At 44.5% G+C, this 27,150-nt stretch overlaps 1 protein-coding gene across 2 annotated transcripts in view; it reads right to left on the reverse strand.

Moving 5' to 3' along the window:
• Positions 1-26,274, reverse strand: part of EPHB1 (EPH receptor B1) — a 327,629-nt gene extending 301,355 nt beyond the window's left edge. For both annotated transcript variants that reach the window (XM_040427671.1, XM_040427670.1), the window contains exon 1: positions 25,839-26,274. In XM_040427671.1, coding sequence (XP_040283605.1) covers positions 25,839-25,896 — 58 coding nt within the window. In that variant the 5' untranslated portion in view covers positions 25,897-26,274. The remainder of the gene's footprint in view (positions 1-25,838) is intronic.
• Between the last annotated feature and the right edge of the window lie 876 nt (positions 26,275-27,150).

Below are 27,150 nucleotides of genomic sequence, written 5' to 3' on the forward strand. Positions count from 1 at the left end.
GCTTTGCTGAGATTTAATGTAATTGAATGTACAGAACTTAGATATGCAGTAAAGTTCCTAAATAATATGAAATATCTCAGTAAGCGTCGCTGGCATGCTGTATGGGCATACAAAATTGATGGTGTAATCGATAGCGCCAAGCGGTACAAGTGAAGCGAGGCTTCTTTGTGTAGAACATTTCAGATCAGAGGAGGACAAATGTCACCGTACTACAGGGTGAAAAGTGAGAATGCCACTGATGAAAGGAAGAAGTGTAGTGCATGTGACAGTACTAATTAGTGCGCTGTGCCCTGCCCCCACAGGAGGCCTTACATTATTACAGGCCTACACAAAGGAAGACATCCAGACAATGGCCTGTAGCAGAAAAGGGGTCAGCGGTACCAGGATGAACGTCTGCTGACTGTGTCACGTTATTGGAAGGTGAGGGATGTTAAGAAAACAGAACATTTCAACACACCCAGAACCGAATCCATTTTACTGGCACGTTCCGGAGGTGGACAATTAGCAGAGTTCAAAGGGCCCATATCTGTCAGATAATTCTGCCAGGGAAAAGCACCCCAGCTGCATCCACATACCGCCAGGAAGAAGTGGAGGAAAAGAAAAACAAGCAGGGCTTCCTGCACGAGAGCACAGAACATGGCCTTCCCCTTGGCGTCTTCATGTAGCAGAGCTGAATTTACCATTTCACTTTTGATGGCTCACAATTTTTACAGCTCGATGACTCCATAAGATGACTCAGTAGGTTTACCTGCAGTCCCATGTAAAACCACAGATTATACCCCCTGATATCCTAAAGAGTTCTGCCAAATGACAAACTTGGCTCTGAAACTTCTGTACATCTGAGTCCAGCTGGTCTCGATTTGTAAGTAAAATATAAGAGGAGCGATTTATTACATTACCATAGCAATTCCACAGTTATGCCAGCGCAGCAGAGAAAGATAAGAAATGACTGAAGGGGCTTATGGGTAATCATAAGCATATCACTAGAAATCCCTTCAATTATTTATCCTGACTCTGAGAAATGCAGTGACCACATCTCAAGTACTATGCCAAACCACAGGAATACCACAATACCGTCTAGTAATACTATACCACCTCACCAATAGCCTTTCAACCCTCCCGGGTATATACACCACAAATATGCTTCAGTATAATTCCCTGCACCGGTAGAAATCCACTGCTTATCTATGAGTAATACGAAAAAAGCTAACCACACACCACAGAAAATGTAGCAGAAGAATGCTGAACACAATGCAGAACTGAAATTGGACCTCGCAGTCCTCGGTAAAGTGCCTGCAATAGGAATATTTTTCTCACTCGGCCACAAGACAGACCAGAAATGTTCTATAATTTGCAGAAGGTCTACATGGATCCTCAAAGAATACAGATGTGTATATGGCGTCATAGAAATAAATGGGTCAGTGTGCTATCCTCAAAATATGGACATATCAGACAAAAGAAAAATACGGTCCCATACATAAGGCCTAATAGTATCACTGCCCTCTTATGTGCCCTTTAGTCCCCCTTAGGCACCATGACCCAGGTCTACATCTACTCCAATGCCTATAGCTACGCCTTTGTAAAAAAAAAAAGTCATATACCAGAGTGATTGTACAGTGTAGGGATTAAGACCAAGGAGCCTAGCGTTACAAGATTTTGTACCAATTTTATTGGGGGTGGTACTGATTTTTTATTTTCTAATGGGTATGCCATCCACTGCTGTTCACCATTTCTAGATTGTTTATGTGTTTATGGAGCCAAAATCCCTACTGTTGGCCACCAGGACAAGAATGGTCATAAGGGTTGAAAACCCTGCTTCCTATAAAATGTAAATGTGATTTAAACAATAGGCCATTTTCTGATGACACATTCCCCTTAACAGGTTATCTGGTTTAGAAATGTCATTATCATGTACTCTATTCGATAGTTCTGAGTTAATAGAGGGAGCTCCCTCTATTCTTCTGGCCTGAATAAATAGTGCTTACATTTTGGAGGACTGGGCAATGTGTAATGCTTCATTTTGCCTGTGGGGTCACTGCAGGGAAACTAAATGCTTACAGACAGGTTTCCCAATAGACTACAGTTGATCACTGGGGATCTCAGGGACAAGTAGAGCTTGTTCCTTTAAATTAGCTTCAATTTGATGGACCTAGATAGGCAACTTTCCTAGGCTGCATTATAGCACAAAAACAGCCGCGGCTCAGAACATCACCCCAGTCCCTGGAAATTTCCATCATTCCATGCACAATAGTAGAACAGAAAGAAAAACACGGAGTAATATATCTGACACGGTAATTGTACCGACACTTATGTAATCCAATAGTTAGACATGTACTGTAAGGACAATGCAACCATTGTAGCAATATCAAAGTCCAGTATTCACACACTTTGCTACGTTTTATAGATTTCCTGAGCGGCAGAAGCCTGCGAGATCATCAGACACCTACAGACCCGTTGAATCGGCCTTAAGATAAACATGCTTTGTTTGAACAGTTCACAGGAAATCTTTAAAACTATCTGACCTGGATGTCTACATTGTGCAGGGCTGAAATGCTTACTTGACATTTCTTTTTTCTTTCTACTTAGCAAAATCACTCAGAATGAAATCGTAGCCAAATATTTCTTAAGCCCGCTGAGGCATCGCGCTATTTAAACATAACCTGTCACCAATCCCTTCCTATGCTTTCCGAGGCCTCTGATGTCCCCAATCTTGGACTCTAACCGGCATAGAAAATAGTAATTTTAAAGATTGATGCTGCTTCAGCGAAAAATTGGCTGCTGCTAGATTTCTCAGAATACCGTTTCTTAGATTCACACAGGAATAATTGCCTCTTCCCAAACAAGGCAATGACTGCACCAGAAAACTGCAGTCACAGTGTTACTTAAAGAGGAATTGCATCCATCTGCAAGTAGCGATGTCGGAAGACGACTTTGGTGGTGGTCGTTAAGTTGGAATCTCCACTCCAAATGTAGGGTTTGTGGTGCTCTGTACAGTTCCTAGACCCCCTTGGCATTGTTGGAGCTTTTCCTCACTGGAAGCTTCACAAAGTATTAGAAACAAAGTTGACAACGTTTTGTGAGAGTCATCCAAGAGGTGTGTGGTGAATGAAGCCACCATTACAGTTTCTTCCAGGAATTCCACACCTCTTCCGTGACCTCTTTCTCAAACAATGCCCCCTTTAAAGGTCATCTGTCAGCAGATTTGTACCTATGACACTGGGTGACCTGTTACATGTGCACTTGGCAGCTGAAGGAATCTGTGGTGGTCCCATGTTCATATGTAAAAAATTATGTTTTAATATATGGAAATGAGCCTCTAGGAGCCATTACACCTAGAGGCTCTCCTCGCTCTGCAACTGGTGCACCCTCTGCACTTTGACCAGGCCAGATGTGATGATGTTGTCACTGCCTGGTTCTGTCAATAAAAATGGAGCAGGTGCAGCAGTTGCAGAGAGAGCAGAGCCTCTAGCTGTAATGGTAACGCCCCCATTGCTACCAGAGGCTCATTTGCATCTATTAAAACACAATTTTTTTCAGCATATGAACATGGGACCAACACAGATGCCTTCAGCTGCCAAGTGCACATGTAACAGGTCAACCAGTTTCATAGGGATAAATCTGCTGAGAGATGTCCTTTAAGGTAGGCCACCTGTTCTATGTGACACACCACCAGCCCCTTAATGGATGTATCCCAGTCACTATTTGGGCACACTAGTACTGAAAATAGGAAAGCCAGCATTGGTGTGGAAATAGTCAACATTTCAACATTACTGAAAGTAAATGAAAAGCGTGACACAATCCTATAGTAGAAAAGACTCTTGCGCATTTCACACCAATATGGACTAGTTCTTAGTCACAGCTATGAGTAAGCATCAGCATATGCCAGATTTCCTATTTTTCGTGTATTTACCCACAGGCAGGATGGCATCCTCCTATTGCACCGTGGATTACACAACACTAGTGGGATACACATGGTTTTCATGAGCTGAATTACTTTTATTGCTCACAGTACTGTACGGACCACGTCTACTGTCTAAATGGATATTTGGTGGAATTCCTCTGTAAAGAGGTTTCAGAATTTATGCAGTAAGAGAAAGTGTCAAGCTTCCTGAGAAGTTGGCCCTTGTGCTTACCGCTGCGGTCCTGGGCCCTGTCTGTGTGGGTGCTGTTGTTCTGGATCGGCTCCACAGTTTGCTTTCAGCCCTGGCCACAGCATGCTTGCTGTTTGTTCCTGCTGCACTTCCTTAAGTCACTTTCTGGGCTTTGTGGCTTAGGTCATGTGACCTTGCTGACCTATCTTAGCCCTCCTGTGCATATATAAGTGGATCAGCCCCCTTCCCAGATGCCTCAGCGTCAAGGTCCTTGTGCTCTGCTAAGGCTCCTGATAACCACTTGTGTTTCTCTGTTCCTGACTCGTAATTGTGTTATTCTGCTACCTGTATGATCCCTGCCTGCTAGCCTTGACTCTCCTGTTGCTGATCCTGATTGCCTGACCTATATCTGTGGCACCTGGTCTGATCTTTCGCCTGTCTGACTACGCCTCTGCCTCATCCTTCGGACCTGCATGGTTGTGTCCTGGTAACGACTCTGCCTGCCTGACTACGTCTATACTTTTGGTACCTTTCCCTGGTACCTCCTGGTCCGCCTAGACCAGCTGCCTCGTGTGCATATCCTCCTCAGTCCATGACTTCTCTGCAATACGACATCAAAAAGGACAAAGTTTTAAACATGAGGCATTTATCATTATCATATGACTTTGGACTAGCCCTGTTATGGCTTTTTACAAGATCTACTGATGTCAGGAAAAAAAAGGTGCATTTTAGAGCACAAAGAAAAGAAAACATTCAATGTCATGGCTGTTTGCTTTCCTTTTATTTCAGGCGACATTCATCTTTATTTTCTGGTAATCTTCAAATCCGATCCTAGCCACAGGGGCCCATAAAACAAGCATGACATCTCTGACAGCAAATGTTTAATGAGCATAAACTTGATTCTAGTCCAAATGTGCTAAGAAGCCTTTAAATGATTTCCTCTTTGCCCTTCCTCCTCCTCATCATTATTAAATATAAAACCTTTCTCCAACATGGCATTAACCCATAGAACACCACAGTGACTTCTTCTGTTTGACTTTCCTTAAATCCCTGCAGCAATTACCATTAGTAAAGTATGTAGCCCTTGATGAGATGGTCTCCTGGGGAACATCAGATGATTCCAGGTACATTTGTCTTTTACTAATGATACTCAAGGACTCACTAAAAAACCCTTACCAAAGTTATCTGAAACCAGGCCAAGACATCTGCAAGCGTGGAGGAATCTGCTCTAGTCCTCCTTTTAAGCTATAATTAATATTTCCGTAAATGTTAAGTAAAACGTGTACCCACAACTTATTTTGGCTGATGGGTGAGTCCTTCCATTTTGTGGTATCCTACACATCAACATCACTTGAAGCCACATGGAAAAGAACATCACTAGTGGAGGCAAAGGTGTACAATGTAGTAGACACAATCTGATCACTTCCCAATAAAACAAAAAAACAGTAAATGTATTAATTGGAAAAATGTTCTACTTTGTTCTAAGAAACAGCGGCACTCTTGCCTATCGATTATGCCTGGTATTGTAGTTCATCCTAATTCAAGTCACAGCCTATGGACAAGTGTTGTGCTGTTTGTGAAAAAAGCTGATTTTTTTAAATATAATTTTGGACAATCCCTTTAAAGGGGTAGTCTAGGATTAGAAAAACATGGCCACAGTCTTCCAGAAACAGAGCCTCACCTGTCCTTATGTTATGTTTGGCATTGCATCTCTGCTTGGTTGAAGTGAATTAGACAAAGCTGCAATTCCACATGCAAGTGGTGGACAGGTGTGGCGCTATTTTGACATAAAGCACACATGTTTCTCTAATCCTGGACAGACCCTTTAAAGGAGTAATCTGGAGGATAAATATTGGTGATAGGGACTCATCCGTAGTCAAGTGAAAGGGACTGAGCTACAGTAACAAGCACAACCACTATACAATGTACAGCGCTGTGCATGGTATACTATGAAATGGCTCTGATGCTCGTCTAAGTGCCATGACCTCTTCAAATAGCTGATTGGTGGGGGCACCAGGAGTTGAACCACCACCCATCTAATACTGGTGACCTATCCTGAGTGTAGGCCATCAAATTTTTAACTCCTAGAAAACCTCTTTAAACTATAGTATGGGGTAAGGGATTAGGAGGTGGCACCTACACCAATGCTTGGAGCAAAGACCCCATGAAGTTACCTTTGATCCTCCAACATTAAGATGTATTGTGAATCATGATGCTCCATGAATACTGGTCATGAATAGGGATGAGCGAACCTGAACCTCACGGGGTTTCGGTAGTGAAAGAATGCCGTTATGGACTCCATTATAATGGAATATAACGGGATTCGGTTTAAGAGGCCTTTAAGAGACATTCCAATTTGATCCGTTATAATAGAAGTCTATGGCCAAGCATAATGGATCCGTCTGGTTTCCGTTATGCAGGACTGAAAACAAAGTCCTGTCGACAGGAAACCAGACGAGTCCTGCATAACGGAAACCAGACGGATCCGTTATGCTTGGCCATAGACTTCTATTATAACGGATCAAATCGGAATGCCTCTTAAAGGCTTCCGTTTTTCATTTCGGCATCGAATTCTGATATATTCCGTTATAACGGAATCCATAACGGGATTCCTTCACTACCCAAACCCGTTGAGGTTCGGGTTCGCTCATCCCTAGTCATCACTAATGCAACTTATTTTTCATGCAGTTTTAGAAGCCAAAAAGATAAGTCGTATCTGTCCTTTGTACTTCTCTCTCCTTTTATGATCCACTCCTGATTTTGGCTTCAAAAGTTGCATCAGAAGAACCTAAACACAGGACCGTACCCTAACAACGTACATGACGATTGCTTCCATTGACATCTGCTGTACAGTCATGAGTCACCTGACTGTTACTGAAGCTCATATTTCCATATATTTCCCTTTTAATAATCTGACAACATGAACGGCTCTCCATAGTTTTATGCTCCAGTGCAGTTGCTATGAGGCAGGTGCAGATCAGCGTTATTAGTATCTGGTCTACTTTTATTAAATCAGTGACTTCACCTGAACTTATCCACACAACGGCCCTGTGCTAATAGAACCCCACCGGGATTATGACACGCTCCTCGTCAGATGCCATGACATTATAAAATTGCCTTCATGGGTTCAACACCCTGCAAGCTATGATATTGATGACATTTTGTTGACCATAGCAACCAATCACAGCACAGCTTTCATTTTGTAATGTGCACTTGAAAAATGAAAGTTGTGCTGTGATTGGTTGCTATCGGCAATAAAGAGTTGTTCTTTTTAGAGAGTTTTCACAAATCTGCTTTGTTAAATGACTATAACATATCGTTGCATAGTTATTATCATTATTTATTATTAAGGTGCCATTTATTCCATGGCTCTGTACATATGATAAGGGGTGCACATACATAATACAGACTATTGCAGTAAGCACGAACAAGACACGTTACAGACTGGTACAGACTGGAGAGAGGACCCTGACCGCGAGGGCTTATAGTCGCTAACAGCCCCAGGAAATGGTTGGGAAGGGGGCAGACTGACCACAAAGAGGGCAGGATTTGTGCAAATTTAAAGGGGTTGTCTCATCACAGACAATAGGGGCATATCGCTGGGATATGCCCCCATTGTCTTATAGGTGGGGGTCCCACCGCTGGGACCCGCATCTATATCGAGAACGGAGCCCCAAAAGTGTTGGAGGGAGCACTGCGCATGCGCAGCCATCCTCAATTCAATTTCTATTGTGCCGCCAAAAATAGCCAAGTGCTGGCCCGAGTATTTCCATCAAGCCCATAGAAGTGAATGGGAGCGGTGGCCGGTTATGCGCGGTGCACTCCTATTCACTTCTATGTGAAGCGCACTTGGTGGTGGCCACTACCTTGCGGGGCTCTGTTCCCGATATAGGTGCGGGTCCCAGTGATGGGACCTGCACCTATAAAACACTGGGGGCATATCCTAACACTATGCCCCCATTGCCTGTGATGAGACAACCCCTTTAACTAAAAGATGGTGATTTGTGGGTATTTCCTGGACTTCTCAACAACAGTCCCATAGCAGGGCTTAAAGGGGTTGTCCCACTTCATCAAATGGCATTTATCATGTAGAGAAAGTTAATACAAGCCACTTACTAATGTGTTGTGATTGTCCATGTTGCTTCAATTGCTGGCTTGACATTATACACTGCTCGTATCCATGGTTATGACCACCCTACAATCCAGCAGTGGTGGTCGTGCTTGCACACTATAGGAAAAATCATCAGCCTCTCTGGTGGCCGGGACTGTGAGAGCGAGCATACAGTAGGCACGCATGCGCAAAAGCTCCTGTCCAGGCCACCTCGTATCTGCACTGCAGCAGTGGTCATTACCCCTGAAAACGAGCAGTGTAATGAACCCAGCCAGCAAAGGAGGCAATATGGACAATCACAATACATTAGTAAGTGCCTTGTATTAACTTTCTCTACATGATAAGCTTCATTTGCTGAAGTGAAATAACCCCTTTTAGGGCCATTAGATCTCCCTAACTTATTTCAGAGCTTTACTTCTTCATGTTTAATGAGAAAATATCCTGAAAAAACCAACATCCTGTCGTCAATGTTCATCGGTTTCATATATAGAGAAAGCATACTAAATCCTCATCCTATGGGACCCACCTACATGAAGCTATAAGAAAAGGCCACATTAACCAAGCCCACGGGAAAATGCTCCTGACTTCAGTATAATCTCATAAACAAATCCAATGCATTCATTTCATATTTGTGCCTAGGGAGCAGAATGGAAATAATGACAAGTCAAAGCAATTGAGAAACAAAAAAAGAAATAAAGAGATTATTTTGTGACCTGGTGCAAAGCCCCGCTTTGTGTTAGTGGTTGTAGAGTTCCTATGTATGTTTCATTTTTATAAATAGGCATCTTTATCTCAGCTTTGAAAGGCGTATGCATATCAGATCCCCACTGCTCTACGCAAGGTTGTTGTCGGAGTCTTAACAAACGCAACATATGTTTTAAGAGCAGCTATTGCATTTAATGAAAGAAACCCTGAGGAGCAGAAGAGTGAAGGATAGAGAGGGTTGATGAGGAATGAGGAGAGAGAAAGTCAGAAAGAAGGTGGAGAGGAAACATTCAGAAAAGAAAATTAAAAAAGGCTGAATAAATTTCTAAAATTTCTCTACGGAGACGTATAACCCTCTAGGAGATACATGTAAGCCCCATACTTCCAAAATGTAATGAAACACACTAAAGGTGAGCTGCAATACCAGACTTAGCCCACTAAACAAGAGTGGCACTGTTCTTGGAAGAAACCAACTATGTCTTTCTAATCTCATACAACCATCTGTGTAAAATTTGTCTGCTATTCGATAGTACTGTAATCCTCACAGGCTGGCATTTGAGCTCCGCACCGACCGTGAGGCAGAACTCTGAGTATCTGCAAGTCACAGGTGAGCAATGTGATAGAGCTTAAAGGGGACCTCACTGAGGGCAGTATAAAATAGTGACAGAAATGCGGATTTCAGCGGTGTGTCACTCATGAGCTAAAAGTCAGTGGTTGCTCAGAACCAGCATCATAATCATTGCAGCTCAGGCCTTGGAGAGTCAAATCTACCTGAGAAGAATCCTGGTTATTCAGAATCTCCTGCTCTCCCTGCCCACCTGCTGATGATTGGCAGTCCTCTCCTAGAGAGAAAGAGAGACAACTAGGTAGAAGACTGTCAGTCATCAGCAGGTGGACAGGGAGAGCAGGAATTCATGAATAACCAGGACTCTTCTCAGGCGGCCGGGACTCTTATCCAGGCCCAGTCTGCAATGATTGTGATGTTGGTTCTCGGCAACCACTTACTTTTAACTTTTAAATGACAGACGGCTGAAATGAACTCACCTGTCTCTAATTTATGCTGCCATTAGTATGGGCAGCATAAAGTTGATGACAGGTTCCCTTTAAAATACCAGGAGTCCATTATAGAGTGCATCTAACAGTTTTCACAAACTTGAAATTGGGTAGAGCTGCATTACCAGACGGACGCTATGTCCAAGAGTAGCACTGTTTCTAAATAAAAAAAGGTAATTTTTTTCTAATTTTGTACAACCCTTAAAGATCTTCTTTCACTTTTCTATTTAATTTCACACTTTTATGTGCTCTCTTACAATTCAATACACCAAAACACTCCTTTGTGTAATTAGTGACTATAATGCCAGACAGAAGACAGACAGACACAGTGGCACTTCAATGTTTGTGAACCCTTCAGAAAATGATCCAATGTCTCTGAGTAGAAAAAGTAAGTGAACCTTTGTTTTTAGTATCTGGTGTGACTGCCATTGTGTAGCAATGACTGCAACTAAATGTTTCTGGTGATTGTTGATTAGTCCTGCACATTGGGTTGGAGGAATTTTAGCCTATTCCTCTATAAAAAATAAAATAAAATACTGGAATGCAGGATTTTCCTTTCTCCAAACATAACACTTCTCATTTATACCAAAAAGTTCTATTTTGGTCTCATCCATCCACAAAACATTGTTCCAATTGCCTTCTAGCTTGTCCACATGAGCAGCGGCCTCCATCTTGCCATGCACACCATTGTTGTTCAGTGTCCTCCTGATGGTGCAGCATTAACTAATTTGAGAAAGGCCTTTAGTTGCTTAGAGGTTACTTTGGGTTCCTTTGTGACCTTGTGGACTATTACAAGCCTTGCTCTTAGTGTGATACTTGTTGGTCGACCACTCCTGGGGAGGGCAATAATGGTCTCAAATTTCCTCCACTTGCACACAATCTATCTGACCTGTGGCTTGGTGGAGTCCAAACTCTTTAGAGATGGTTTTGTAACCTTTTCCAGCTTGATAAGCATCTTCAACTCTTCCTCAGAAATCCCCTTTGTTTGTGCCATGACATACTTCCACAAACATGCGTTGAGAAGATCAGACTTTGATAGATCTCCAAGCAGGTCGCCCATTCACATCTGATTGTTATTTAATTGATTGAAAACCCTGAGTCTAATTTTCCCTTCAAATTATCTGATAATCCTAAAGGTTCACATACCTTTGCCACTCACAGACATATAATAATTTTCCTCAATAAATAAATGATCAAGTCTAATATTTTTGACTAATTTTATTTAGTTATTTTATCTACTTTTAGGACTTGTGTGAAAATCTGATGTAGTTTTATATAAAAATAATGCAGCAATATAGAACATTCTGAAGGGTTTAACTCTCAAAGCACCACACTGTAGATAGATCAGATATATAGATACAGTTGAAACCAGAAGTTTACATACACTGTATAAAAAGACACATACGCATGTTTTTCTCAATATCTGACATAAAATCTGAATAAACCTTTCCTGTTTTTGGTCACTAAGGATTACCATAATTATTATTATTTGCCAAATGCCAGAATAATGAGAGAGAGAGAGAGAATGTTTTAAGGCATTTTTATTACTTTCTGCAAAGTCAAAACTTTACATACATTTCATTAATATTTAGTACGATTGCCCTTAAACTGTATGACTTGGGTCAAACGTTTTGGATATCCTTCCACAAGCTTATCCTTCCACAAGCTTCTCACAATAGTTGGTGGTTATTTAGGCCCATTCCTCTTGGCAAAACTGGTGTAACTGAGCCATGTTTGTTGGTCGCCTTGCTCGCACCTGCCTTTTCAGCTTTGCCCATAAATTTTCAATAGGATTTAGATCAGGGCTTTGTGATGGCCACTCCAAAACATTGACTTTGTTATCCTTAAGCCACTTTGTAACTAGTTTAGCAGTATGCTTCGTGTCATTGTCCATTTGGAAGACCCTTTTCCGCCCAAGCTTTAACTTCCTTGCTGATGTCTTGAGATGTTGCTTCAGTATTTCCACATAATCTTCTTCACTCATGATGCCATCTATTTTGTGAAGTGCACCAGTCCCTTCTGCAGCAAAACAATCCCACAACATGATGCTGCCACCCCTGTGTTTCACAGTTGGGATGGTGTTCTGAGGCTCCCAAGCTTCTCCCTTTTTCATCCAAACGTAGAAATGGTCATTATGGCCAAAAAGTTACATTTTAGTTTTGTCAGACCACAGGACATGTCTCCAAAAATGTAGGTCTTTGTTCCTGTGTGCATTTGCAAACATTAATCTGGCTTTTTTGGAGCAATGGCTTCTTCCTGGCAGAGTGGCCTTTCAGCCCATGTTGATATAGTACTCGTTTCACTGACACAATAGAAAATGGATCCGTCCCCTATTGACTTTCAATGGTGTTCATGACGGATCCGTCATGGCTACAGAATACATAACACAAGCTGATCCGTTCATGACGGATGCATGCGGTTGTATTTTTGTAACGGAAGGGTTTTTGCAGATCCATGACGGATCCGCAAAAAACATTAATGTGAAAGTAGCCTTACTTGAACACGAAAAAAATGGATTTTCCTAGCATGATAATTCTGCACTCAGCAGATGGTAAGGGAAGTAATATAAAGTCCAGATGTCCAAATCAATAAAGATCCACGTTAGTTGCATGGCCAGTGCACATGGCAACCAGGACTAACTCATTTTTATCTAATCTCATAGAAAAACATGTCTCGAGGCCTCAGTAAAACACTTGGACTTGATCCACTGATCTATTTCAGCTCATTGTTTGCCAATCTACTAGTTTTACATTTACAGCCCTACTCACGTTTCACTAATAACTAGAGATGGCCCGAACTATCCGACGGCGAACAGTTCCCGGCGAACATAGCTTGTTCGCGTTCGCCTCTGCCGGGCGAACACATGCGATGTTCGGTCCGCCCCCTATACATCATCATTGAGCAAACTTTGACCCTGTACCTCACAGTCAGCAGACACATTCCAGCCAATCAGCAGCATACCCTCCCTCCCAGACCCTCCCACCTCCTGCACAGCATCCATTTTAGATTCATTCTGAAGCTGCAGTCTTAGTGAGAGGAGGGAGACTGTAACTGCTGCTGATTTAATTGGGAAATCGATAGCTAGGCTAGTGAATTCAGTGTCCACTCCAGTCCTGAAAGACTCATCTGATCTCTGCTGTAAGGACAGCGTCCTGACAGCACCCCAAAAAGCCCTTTTTAGGGCTGCAACATTAGTCTGCTTTTTTTTTTTCCTTTATATACATATTGCAGTTGCCTGGCCTGCCTGTGTGTGAGGAGCTGCAGGCCCACAGACTGTAGTGTGCCCACTGCCAGTGCTCACCCCTGTCATTCCGTGTGGCACAGGACTTTGCTTAAAAAAAGGCACTTAATTTTTACACTTTAATCTAAGGTTAGTTGCCTGCCAGTGTGTGTCAGGCTGACTTCCACTGACTGTAGTGTGCCCACTGCCAGTGCCCACCACTCATACCGGCTGGCACAGGACTTTGCATAAAAAAGGCATTTAATTTTTACACTTTAGTGTAATTTCAGCTGCTTGCCTGCTGCTAGTGTGTGTCAGGCCGACTTCAACTGACTGTAGTGTGCCCACTGCCAGTGCCCACCCCTGTCATCCCGTGTGGCACAGGACTTTGCTTAAAAAAAAGGCACTTAATTTTTACACTTTAATCTAAGGTTAGTTGCCTGCCAGTGTGTGTCAGGCTGACTTCCACTGACTGTAGTGTGCCCACTGCCAGTGCCCACCACTCATACCGGCTGGCACAGGACTTTGCATAAAAAAGGCATTTAATTTTTACACTTTAGTGTAATTTCAGCTGCTTGCCTGCTGCTAGTGTGTGTCAGGCCGACTTCAACTGACTGTAGTGTGCCCACTGCCAGTGCCCACCCCTGTCATCCCGTGTGGCACAGGACTTTGCTTAAAAAAAAGGCACTTCATTTTTACACTTTAATCTAAGGTTAGTTGCCTGCCAGTGTGTGTCAGGCCGACTTCAACTGACTGTAGTGTGCCCACTGCCAGTGCCCACCCCTGTCATCCCGAGTGGCACAGGACTTTGCTTAAAAAATAGGCACTTAATTTTTACACTTTAATCTAAGGTTAGTTGCCTGCCAGTGTGTGTCAGGCTGACTTCCACTGACTGTAGTGTGCCCACTGCCAGTGCCCACCACTCATACCGGCTGGCACAGGACTTTGCTTAAAAAAGGCATTTAATTTTTACACTTTAATGTAATTTCAGCTGCTTGCCTGCTGCTAGTGTGTGTCAGGCCGACTTCAACTGACTGTAGTGTGCCCACTGCCAGTGCCCACCCCTGTCATACCGAGTGGCACAGGACTTTGCTTAAAAAATAGGCACTTAATTTTTACACTTTAATCTAAGGTTAGTTGCCTGCCAGTGTGTGTCAGGCTGACTTCCACTGACTGTAGTGTGCCCACTGCCAGTGCCCACCCCTGTCATACCGAGTGGCACAGGACTTTGCTTAAAAAATAGGCACTTAATTTTTACACTTTAATCTAAGGTTAGTTGCCTGCCAGTGTGTGTCAGGCTGACTTCCACTGACTGTAGTGTGCCCACTGCCAGTGCCCACCCCTGTCATCCCGTGTGGCACAGGACTTTGCTTAAAAAATAGGCACTTAATTTTTACACTTTAATCTAAGGTTAGTTGCCTGCCAGTGTGTGTCAGGCTGACTTCCACTGACTGTAGTGTGCCCACTGCCAGTGCCCACCCCTGTCATACCGAGTGGCACAGGACTTTGCTTAAAAAATAGGCACTTAATTTTTACACTTTAATCTAAGGTTAGTTGCCTGCCAGTGTGTGTCAGGCTGACTTCCACTGACTGTAGTGTGCCCACTGCCAGTGCCCACCACTCATACCGGCTGGCACAGGACTTTGCATAAAAAAGGCATTTAATTTTTACACTTTAGTGTAATTTCAGCTGCTTGCCTGCTGCTAGTGTGTGTCAGGCCGACTTCAACTGACTGTAGTGTGCCCACTGCCAGTGCCCACCCCTGTCATCCCGTGTGGCACAGGACTTTGCTTAAAAAAAAGGCACTTAATTTTTACACTTTAATCTAAGGTTAGTTGCCTGCCAGTGTGTGTCAGGCTGACTTCCACTGACTGTAGTGTGCCCACTGCCAGTGCCCACCACTCATACCGGCTGGCACAGGACTTTGCATAAAAAAGGCATTTAATTTTTACACTTTAGTGTAATTTCAGCTGCTTGCCTGCTGCTAGTGTGTGTCAGGCCGACTTCAACTGACTGTAGTGTGCCCACTGCCAGTGCCCACCCCTGTCATCCCGTGTGGCACAGGACTTTGCTTAAAAAAAAGGCACTTCATTTTTACACTTTAATCTAAGGTTAGTTGCCTGCCAGTGTGTGTCAGGCCGACTTCAACTGACTGTAGTGTGCCCACTGCCAGTGCCCACCCCTGTCATCCCGAGTGGCACAGGACTTTGCTTAAAAAATAGGCACTTAATTTTTACACTTTAATCTAAGGTTAGTTGCCTGCCAGTGTGTGTCAGGCTGACTTCCACTGACTGTAGTGTGCCCACTGCCAGTGCCCACCACTCATACCGGCTGGCACAGGACTTTGCTTAAAAAAGGCATTTAATTTTTACACTTTAATGTAATTTCAGCTGCTTGCCTGCTGCTAGTGTGTGTCAGGCCGACTTCAACTGACTGTAGTGTGCCCACTGCCAGTGCCCACCCCTGTCATACCGAGTGGCACAGGACTTTGCTTAAAAAATAGGCACTTAATTTTTACACTTTAATCTAAGGTTAGTTGCCTGCCAGTGTGTGTCAGGCTGACTTCCACTGACTGTAGTGTGCCCACTGCCAGTGCCCACCCCTGTCATACCGAGTGGCACAGGACTTTGCTTAAAAAATAGGCACTTAATTTTTACACTTTAATCTAAGGTTAGTTGCCTGCCAGTGTGTGTCAGGCTGACTTCCACTGACTGTAGTGTGCCCACTGCCAGTGCCCACCCCTGTCATACCGAGTGGCACAGGACTTTGCTTAAAAAATAGGCACTTAATTTTTACACTTTAATCTAAGGTTAGTTGCCTGCCAGTGTGTGTCAGGCTGACTTCCACTGACTGTAGTGTGCCCACTGCCAGTGCCCACCACTCATACCGGCTGGCACAGGACTTTGCTTAAAAAAGGCATTTAATTTTTACACTTTAATGTAATTTCAGCTGCTTGCCTGCTGCTAGTGTGTGTCAGGCCGACTTCAACTGACTGTAGTGTGCCCACTGCCAGTGCCCACCCCTGTCATACCGAGTGGCACAGGACTTTGCTTAAAAAATAGGCACTTAATTTTTACACTTTAATCTAAGGTTAGTTGCCTGCCAGTGTGTGTCAGGCTGACTTCCACTGACTGTAGTGTGCCCACTGCCAGTGCCCACCACTCATACCGGCTGGCACAGGACTTTGCATAAAAAAGGCATTTAATTTTTACACTTTAGTGTAATTTCAGCTGCTTGCCTGCTGCTAGTGTGTGTCAGGCCGACTTCAACTGACTGTAGTGTGCCCACTGCCAGTGCCAACCACTGATACCGGGTGGCACAGTAGCTTGCCGATAAATAAGGCATTTAATTTTTAGACAGTAGTCTAAATTCAGTTGCTTGCCTGCTGCCAGTGTGTGTCAGGCCCGCTTCCACTGACTGTAGTGTGCCCACTGCCAGTGCCAACCACTGATACCGGGTGGCACAGTAGCTTGCCGATAAATAAGGCATTTAATTTTTAGACAGTAGTCTAAATTCAGTTGCTTGCCTGCTGCCAGTGTGTGTCAGGCCCTCTTCCACTGACTGTAGTGTGCCCACTGCCAGTGCCAACCACTCATACCGGGTGGCACAGTAGCTTGCCGATAAATAAGGCATTTAATTTTTACACTTTAGTGTAATTTCAGTTGCTTGCCTGCTGCCAGTGTGTGTCAGGCCCGCTTCTACTGACTGTAGTGTGCCCACTGCCAGTGCCAACCACTGATACCATCTCCCCGTTCGAAAAATCTATTCAATAAATGGCACCCAGATTGGGGACGTTAGAGGGATTAAACTGATGAGAATAGTACTACAGAAAATACCACTCATATCGGGTGTGACAGTAAATTGCACGGCGCAGACGCAGTCACCGTGGATAAAAACAAAGGGGAGGGAGCCAGCGTTTTTTTAACCATCTCCCCGTTCGAAAAATCAATTCAATTGACCTTTCGGGGACCCTTGGTGTTGTACGTGGCTGGGTGGAGGAAGAAACCTTCAATGACATCACCGGGACGTGGCTAGCTTGGTATCCAACCTTGTGCAAATGGGGAGTTTGCGGTTGTGCAAATGAACTGTTTGCGGTGCATTAAAAGGGGAGTTTGGTCTGTCAATGTCTGTGATGCGGGCGTAACCCTTACACTACCTGATCGATACAACATCATACCTGATCGTATACACACACTGGATGTTTTAAAGCACGTTATTCCAAACAATTTAGGAATGTTAGTTGATTTATGCCCTTTATGGATTAAAACCCGACTCTGCGTCCACTACGTAATTTTCCATGGGAGTTTTGCCATAGATCCCCCTCCGGCATGCCACAGTCCAGGTGTTAGACCCCTTGAAACAACTTTCTCATCACTATTGTGGCCAGAAAGAGTCCCTGTGGGTTTTAAAATTCGCCTGTCTATTGAAGTCTATGGCGGTTCGCCCGGTTCGCCAGTTCGCGAACATTTGCGGAAGTTCTCGTTCGCTGTTCGCGAACTGAAAATTTTATGTTCGCGACATCACTACTAATAACCGAGGTTCTTCTGTCTCATATGTACGTCTGACTTTATAAGACCTGAGAACTCAGATGCGGCCACAATTAGCCCCAACATCACACTGCACTCTCCACATGTCACATTTGCAGGGGTTGATTTAGTCATTTTTTACTGATTTCTTTGGCAGGGCCCTGATACCAGAGACTTGGTATGAAATAAGGATTTTGCAGGGTTCAGGAACAGTAGCTGCAAGTTTGTAAGAGAAGGGAAATTATTTATGACCAGTGGAGTAACTATAGGGGTCGCAGCAGTCGTAGCTATGACCGGGCTCACAAGCCACACCACACTAAAGCCTCCTTCACACGTCCGTGTCCGTGCTCAAATCCGTGAGCAGGTGGTCAGTGATTCATCCGTGAAGCTGTCCGTGAAGCTATCCGTGTTGGGTCCGTGTGTCCGTTTTTTGCTGAACAGCTGAAAAATAATTTTCAAAGCATCTCTTCTTAATGATCCGTGAAACACGGATGCAACACGGATGGCGTCCGTGTTGCATCATTGTTTTTCACGGACCCATAGACTATAATGGGAGTGTGGGATCCGGGAATACGGACCAAGATAGGACATGCATCCGTGCTGAAAACACGGACCCACGGACCGTGCTAAAACACTGATGTGTGAATACACACATTCAAATGAATGGGGACGTGTGCTGTCCGTGAAACACTGACGTGTGAATGAGGCTTTAGGCTACTTTCACACTGGCGTTTTGGCTTTCCGTTTGTGAGATCCGTTCAGGGCTCTAACAAGCGGTCCAAAACGGATCAGTTTTGCCCTAATCATGCATTCTGAATGGAAAAGGATCCGATCAGAATGCATCAGTTTGCCTCCGTTCCGTCTCCATTCCGCTTTGGAGGCGGACACCAAAACGCTGCTTGTCCGTCTGACGAAACCGAGCCAAATGGATCAGTCCTGACACACAATGTAAGTCAATGGGGACGGATCCGTTTTCACTGACACAATCTGTCACAATAGAAAACGGATCCGTCCTCCATTGACTTTTAATGGTGTTCAGGACGGATCCGTCTTGGCTATGTTACAGATAATACAAATGGATCCGTTCTGAAAGGATGCAGACGGTTGTATTAAGCGTTTGTGCAGATCCATGACGGATCCGCACCAACTGCGAGTGTGAAGTAGCCTAAGCTGACTGTACTTCTTTTATCTACATTCTCATCTCCTTTGAGGTCTAGCAGTCTGTGTATTGTTAATCTGTTTGTACAGTGGAAGCTGGAGTGGACAGGGGAAGAAGAGTTATGGATGCGCAGGCTGCCGAACATTCTGTCGGAAAGGAGACTGATAATTCTTTAATGGCAAAAGCAGAAGTATATAGACAAGAAAAGGTGGCTGTGGAGAAGAATGCAGATGGGCGGCTGCAAGAGTTACATGTATTCATAGCACATGTCTGTGAAGAAGAGACTTCTAGACCATACAGGTGACTATACTTTGCAACCCCACCACTTCTTACACTAAACAGTGTGAAGTCCATATAAGGACCTACAACCAAGTAGATCAAAGTTGACTCGTCAATCGTCATGCCTTGGCTGACACCAGAGACCAAAAGCATGCATAGAACTATACAAAAAGCACAATTTCGTGTGATAGTCTCTCCTTCTGCTCTGTCAAACACCTGCTGCAGTCGCCATTGGGAAGTGGATGACTCCAAACAGAGAAGATGTAACTGTACCGTAATCCCTTTCATTGTGTAGAACTGGCATCTGACCATTATTTGGTGATGCCATTTTACAAAAGCTGTCCTAGATATGCTCCAATGTAGTTTTTTTTTTTTTTGTCTGATGTTTTAAGACCCTAATGAAGGACCTGGCACATTTCATGTGAGGAGAAGCTACACAGGCGGCCCAAGCTGAACTTCTACACCAGAGACCGTGACCCTTTAGTTACACCTCTGGTTATGACTAACCATATCTTGTGAGGACCCTGGCAAACAAATCCTGATCTCTCAGCTTCCTCTGGACCGGAGAGGTCCTTTAGAGAATGTTGTAGTCGGGATTTAATATGCTAGAAAACTGGCTGCTGGAACCTGGTGCTCGTCATTGTCTTGTAGAGGGTTATCACCGCCATGGTCTATGCAGAGGTCTGAGACTGAGTCTTTATATGGCTTTAAAATGAAGGGTTCTAAAATAGGAGCAGACTGTAGAGATCAACGATCCTTGCTTATACCAGTGATTTTATAACATAGCTGATTAGTCTACCTAAGAACAAGAAATGGAAAATCCTCTATAGACTTAAAGAAAATGTGTTTACTTAAAGGGGTTTTCCCGGGATTACAACATTGATGACCTATCCTCAGGACCTCTGATCAGTGGAGGTCTGATCCCTCGCACCCTGCCAATCAGCCATTTGAAGAGGCCAAGCACAGTGCTGTGCATTTTTTAGTGGCTGTGCTTGGTATTGCAGCCTGGGCCCAATCTCTTGAATGGGACTGAGCTGCACATAGGCTATCTAACTGTTCAACGTGATGGCACTGGCATAGGTATGGGCACCAGAGCTCACCGAAGCACTTTCTTCAAATAGCCAATTGGCTGGTGTGCCACAAGTCAGATATTGATGACCTATCTTGAGGATTGAATACTCACTTAATGTTATTTACTGACTTTCAAGGCTACTTGTGCACAGCACTTGTAAGAAGGGTTCTCCAAGTGGCTTTTCAACCATAGAAAACAAAGATACTGACAAGATTACCACCTCGCTGGTCATACACAATACGGCGGGTCAACATTCACTTCTCTTTCCATATCATAGAAGACCACATTTATTTTACGTGAAATAAACTGCAGATATACAGTGGATAATCAATGAATACATAGAATGTAATTAATATAATAGCAAATTATATACAATATATAATTAAAAATTCTCCTCCCGCTAATTGTCAGATATACAAATCACAGTAATCTGCTGTGAATCTCAGCCCTGGAGAATTGATTCTACCCTCGTTCTCTTACACAGATGGCAGCAGGATAGAAAAGCATATGGCAGTGGTACAACCATGAGTCTGGTAAGTAATTCTAATGATGTGATCAATACAACATCAAGCACCCTATAGATATCTCGTTATCGACTTTTGTCTAAATTTATACCTAAATGCAGATATTTTGAGCCTCGTACTTGTCTAAATGTACATGTAATTTACTTACACAATGCCATAAATCAGCAAATAAAAGGGACAATTTCAAGTGATTGGTCTGACTCATAAATGCAGGCACGCGGTGCGTGGAAAACGAATACACGCATTAAAGTCAATGGATACGTGTGCTGTCCGTGGAGACCAGGGGCAGCTCACCTTCCGTGATTCACTGACGGAGGAAAGAGGCCTCAATGGGAAAAAGGTTCGGTCAATGTTCCTATACTTGAAACAGCCAGGTAAGTGTAACGGGGGTAGGAAGAGGTCTATCATAAGTATTTTGGTCAAGTGAAGTGCATCGCCTTCTGGGCCTTGCTCCTGCCTGCCTGTCTCTGACCATCTCTTACTCTCGGCTGGAGCTGAAAGGTCTGGAATACGCTGTAAGCCCAGAGTGCATTTTAGCAGCTAGATAGATAGTTCCATCATTTATCACATCCACTCTACGCTCCTTCTCCCTCTGTGTCTCTGAGCCTCCCCGCTCTGTGCAATCTGTCCATGCATTCTGCTGGCAGATTCAGCTCTTCCACCGCGCGAGGCTCGCTCCTGTACTTAGAGACAGTTCTGTGCTTGCGCAGCTGTTCTGATTTGGAAGAAGGCTCAGAAAGCAAAGAAAGGCGCAGCGAGTGACAACATTGCTGGACCTCTCAACCAAACAAACATGGTCTTCATCTGACCAACAACTCTATGGCAGGCTGTACAATTAGATAAACATACTATAACCTAGGTAAAGTTTACCAGCCAAGCTCAGTCTGCTACGGGGGTGACCTACTCTCATTTCTACTTATGGTACATACGGGGGGATGTGAAGCATCGTTACAAACTGGTGCATTGTTAATCACTGTCCTTTTATTGTCAAATGGTGACCATGTTGTAGGCACAGGGGCTATGGCCGGCCTGGCCGCTCATCCATATGCGTCATGTTTTGTGTCATCTTATCTAACCAGGCCCCATCTATTAACAAAAAAGTAAAATATCAGAGCTGCCGGCACCTGTATAGGAATGGAGTGGGGCTGTTAGTACAGGGGCCCCACTATCTCTGGCACCTGTATAGGAATGGAGTGGGGCTGTTAGTACAGGGGCCCCACTATCTCTAGCACCTGTATAGGAATGGAGTGGGGCTGTTAGTACAGGGGCCCCACTATCTCCAGCACCTGTATAGGAATGAAGTGGCACTGTTAGTACAGGGGCCCCACTATCTCCAGCACCTGTATAGGAATGGAGTGGGGCTGTTAGTACAGGGGCCCCACTATCTCCAGCACCTGTATAGGAATGGAGTGGGGCTGTTAGTACAGGGGCCCCACTATCTCCAGCACCTGTATAGGAATGGAGTGGGGCTGTTAGTACAGGGGCCCCACTATCTCCGGCACCTGTATAGGAATGGAGTGGGACTGTTAGTACAGGGGCCCCACTAACTCCGGCACCTGTATAGGAATGGAGTGGCACTGTTAGTACAGGGGCCCCACTATCTCTGGCACCTGTATAGGAATGGAGTGGGACTGTTATTACAGGGGCCCCACTATCTCTGGCACCTGTATAGGAATGGAGTGGGGCTGTTAGTACAGGGGCCCCACTATCTCCAGCACCTGTATAGGAATGGAGTGGGGCTGTTAGTACAGGGGCCCCACTATCTCCAGCACCTGTATAGGAATGGAGTGGGGCTGTTAGTACAGGGGCCCCACTATCTCTAGCACCTGTATGGGAATGGAGTGTCACTGTTAGTATAGGGGCCCCACTATCTCTAGCACCTGTATAGGAATGGAGTGTCACTGTTAGTATAGGGGCCCCACTATCTCCGGCACCTGTATAGGAATGGAGTGGAACTGTTAGTATAGGGGCCCCACTATCTCCAGCACTTGTATAGGAATGGAGTGGGGCTGTTAGTATAGGGGCCCCACTATCTCTAGCACCTGTATAGGAATGGAGTGGCACTGTTAGTATAGGGGCCCCACTATCTCCAGCACTTGTATAGGAATGGAGTGGGGCTGTTAGTATAAGGGCCCCACTATCTCCGGCACCTGTATAGGAATGGAGTGGCACTGTTAGTACAGGGGCCCCACTATCTCCAGCACCTGTATAGGAATGGAGTGGGACTGTAAGTACAGGGGCCCAAAAATTCATCACTTGTATAGGAATTGAGTGGGACTGTTAGTACAGGGGCCCCACTATCTGCGGCACCTGTATAGGAATGGAGTGGGACTGTTAGTACAGGGGCCCCACTATCTCCGGCACCTGTATAGGAATTGAGTGGGACTGTTAGTACAGGGGCCCCTCTATTTCCTACTTCAAAGGGTTGGCATACCTCTAAACAGTGACTCAATTGGATGGTATTGCCCCATCAGTTTCTTGCCAGCAAGTAGCTGTAGAGGCACTTGCTCGCTGGAGCACTACAACTCCAGTCATTCCCTGCTCACAACCCCTACCTATCCATCTTCTTGCATGCCCCAATGATTTTTAAAGGGACCCCCCACAACAGCATTTAAGACCAGTTTTGCAAATTCACCTATTAGCCAGATATCAATTTCACTGACTCGCAAAACTGATTTGATATCTATTAAGGAATGTTGGACCAGTCAACTCGACATGTCCGCAATTCAACAAATAATCTGAGAATCGATTTGTCAATTGTGTTCTTTGGGCTGACAAATCAATAAAATCATAAAGAAGGAATCGCTCACCAGATGAATCAAATCCTATTCCACTGGACCCCATTATCCTCGCATCGGTTGATACAAGTCCTATCTCCTATAGGCTTCTTGCACACGAACATTGTGCATCCATTCTGCGTACTGGGGAGCGCAATTTGCGGTTCCCAATGTACAGGCAAAGTCCGTGCGGCGGCTGGGACGGATCGAGACCCATTCAACTCCGTAGTGCTTCCGTGGGGTTCCGATCCATGCTCCCGTTCCGCATCTCCGTGATTGTGGACCCATTCAAGTAAATGGGTCCACATCCGTGATGCGAAGTGCACACGGGCCGGTGCCCGTGTACTGCGGACCCGCCGTGTGCGGGCCGCAATACGGCCACGGGCACAGAATGTTCGTGTGCAAGAGGCCATAGAAATTTAAATTGCAATTCTATCCGAGCCACCAATGTATTCATTCTGTTTGCTTCTTGCCTTTAATAAAGGAGTTGTGATAACATGAAATCTAATAGTCATTTTATTTGCATTACCCCAGTTCTCAGATATGGTCCGTCCCCGTAGATTTTGCCTCTTAATGTCTATGGGTCGGGCAGAATTTATAACCTGCCAGCAGACTCCAGCTGTTAAGGAAAGCACAGTTCAGCGCTGTATTACCCAGGGGCATATGTATGAACTGGGTTCTGTTTTCCATAATCATAATATAAGTAAAATCCCTGGAAGGCATTCCATATATAAAGTATAGGCTTTAAATGAATTAAATCCCAAAGCCGTACGGATCTGTTCACATTTATTACTGTTGCATGTTTATTGTGTCTGGAAAATCCATGTATTATGGAAGCAATGCCTAGCTCCGGGCAATGGTAATGTGTGTCATGTAACATGGTGCAGGGCTGGAGCTTCTCTCCACACATCAAACATACGTATCCAGGGTTCCTGGACCATCAAATGGCCGGTCAACGATGGGCAAAAAGAGATACGAAGAGCTGAAACTGGGTCATAGGAGGTGAAAATTAAAACTAAAAAAAAAAAACTAGGCAAAAGAAAAAAATGTGTAAATGTTCGGAAAAGAGGAGGGAGGGAAGCACAAGGAAAGTGAGAAGTACTACACGGGAGGAAGTGGTAGACTGCTAGACTGAGTAATGGGCACGGAGAGACATTTAGAACAGACAGAATGGAGGTGGACGGATATAGGGTTAAATCCAAAGAAGAGTAGAAAAAGGTGGCAAGTTAGACGCTCTCGAAGAGGGTACCAGCTGTCACATACATGGAGGGGTAGCAGCAGGTAGGCTGTGTCCTGAACCCCTGGTCACACTAGACCAGTATCTGTCAGCAGTATCCTCCACCTCCCGGTGCGTCCTGCCATCTCGCCATCACCCTATGCTGCTTTTAAAACCAAATCAGGACTGCAATGCAGCTCCGTTCTTTGGGCAAGGCAAAGTGGATAGGGAGAAGACGGACCTGTGCTTGGGTGAGGAGGTGGGGGGGGGGATAAAAGCTTGGTACCAAGAGAGGCGCCTTCAATGAAAAGTGAGAATCTATAACCATCTGTAGGACACACAACAAAATCTATCGGTCAATACGGTCTCCACCGGCCAGAGAGAAGGCATTGATTTAGCAGCCATCCATCTTCTTGCACACTGACATAAATGGCACATTTGCACCTTATTTTATTTAATTCTTTGCACCCCATCTATTTAATGAACGCATTTGCCTTCGAAAAGCGGCGTCATCAGGCGGCTAATGGAAGAAGAGTAGCAGACCACCTGGGAGAGTTCCCACCATGCCCTGATTATATTCTGTTATATGCAGCTGTGAAACAGAACATTTATTTTTATTAAAGAAAGCAGCCGGTGTCTGCACCGCTCCATCTGTTCCATCCGAGCATCGATCAGGAAACTAATAATAATACTGTAATTAGCGCGCGCGCTGTGATTAGTAGTCTGCATTGTCTCCTCCACGCCAAAACTTAACTACCTTGTTGCTTCTCTATAACAGGTGCTTCCCATTGAGATGCATGTAAACACCTCCACTGCCTGCAACCTATTACAAGACAGCATTAACTTTGTATTCGTGTCAACCCTTGGCCCCCCTGCTGTCTTCCCTGGGCTGCAGAGCTTGCACTCTACACCTGGGTTCTAAGCTGGCAGCTTCACCTGCTGTCACAGACCACCTATTGCGATTCTATGGGATACATTGAAAATATACGACACAAAAGCCTGTAAGGTCCACCGATCGCCAACACAGACCCCCCCCCCCCAAAAAAAATCTGACCCAACTTAACCCCTTCGGGTAGAGACTTTCCCATAAACCAGACAGGCTTACCTTCCACAGCTTGAACTTGCCAAACCAGAGATAACAGCAGCATCCAGTTTAGTTCCATGGTGGGATGTGAAGAGGTTTCTTTATACCAAAAATAATAAGCATAAATGTTACTAACTAAGAAGCATAGTATCAACAATACGCTGCAGCCCAAAAAATCTTCCGGGTGCCCCCCTCACAGCAGTGTTAAATCCTTATTTGGCATAGAACTGTCCATTCCTCTTGCTGATGAGCATCATTTAGGTCTCAGGTTGGAGATGCATTTTGCTGCACTGTATGGAGAGCTGTGTGTGCATGCATGACAGCCAAGGTATCATCGGGGAGCACCATGCAGAGGACGCGTGCATGGATGTCAGTGCATGTGTGTGTGCATGTCGGTGTGGGGTGTGGGGGATTGTAAATGAGGCTATCCCAGGTTCACATTGCAAGCAGTAGTAAAGTGTTCACTGAAGGAGCACAGGCACTGAGACTGAAAGGGGGGGGAGTAATCACCCCCCCACTCACACAACTCCCATCTTCCATATCACCCCCCCCCCCTCTCCTTTTTCATCCTGTCTGAATTCTACACACCCCTCACACCTCCCAGCCAATCAAAGAGCAAAAGGAACACGCACCCCCCCCCTTCTCCAATCAATAGGAGCCCCTCCTTTCCCTACTATTGTTGAAAGAAAATTACTTACATTGACCTGTAGAAAGAAATACCAGGACTTAGCTTGTCTGTGCCATACTGCCATCTAGTGGCCAAAACACCTCCCCGCAACAAAAGTTTAGGCAAAGAGTTGGATTCCCAGGAACAATAGGGAAACGTCATGCATGTCTGGAATTTTGGTGATGGGAAGCAATTTTACATTAGTGATGCGGGGGGGGGGGGGGAAAGGACAGGGCTATTATCTGACATGGACTGAAAATCCACAGACTATAAGGTTCAATTATGGGCCCCTCGCTATCCTTAATACGCTATTTCTCTTACTTTATTAAAAAAGTTGAAATCATAACTGCACAGTTTTTGGGGCTTGCCCAGTTTTACAAACGTATAGTAGAACGGGATCGACTCTCTAGGTCCCACTATTGATGGGAAGTATAATTATATAATAAAACCATATACACACACATGGAAAACATTGTTTGTACCCTTCCTTTAAAGAAAGAAAAACCCACAATGATCACCGAAATGACATGAAACTGATAAAAGTAATAACAAATAAACATTTACTGAAAATCAGCTGACGAAAATCAGACATTGATTCTGAATGGTGGTTGAACTGAATAATAAAAAATTAAAATAAAAACGAATGAAACTGGCCGGGACTAACAT

The sequence above is a fragment of the Bufo bufo genome, chromosome 4 (genome assembly GCF_905171765.1).
Source record: "Bufo bufo chromosome 4, aBufBuf1.1, whole genome shotgun sequence".
In the NCBI taxonomy this organism is placed as follows: Eukaryota; Metazoa; Chordata; class Amphibia; order Anura; family Bufonidae; genus Bufo; species Bufo bufo.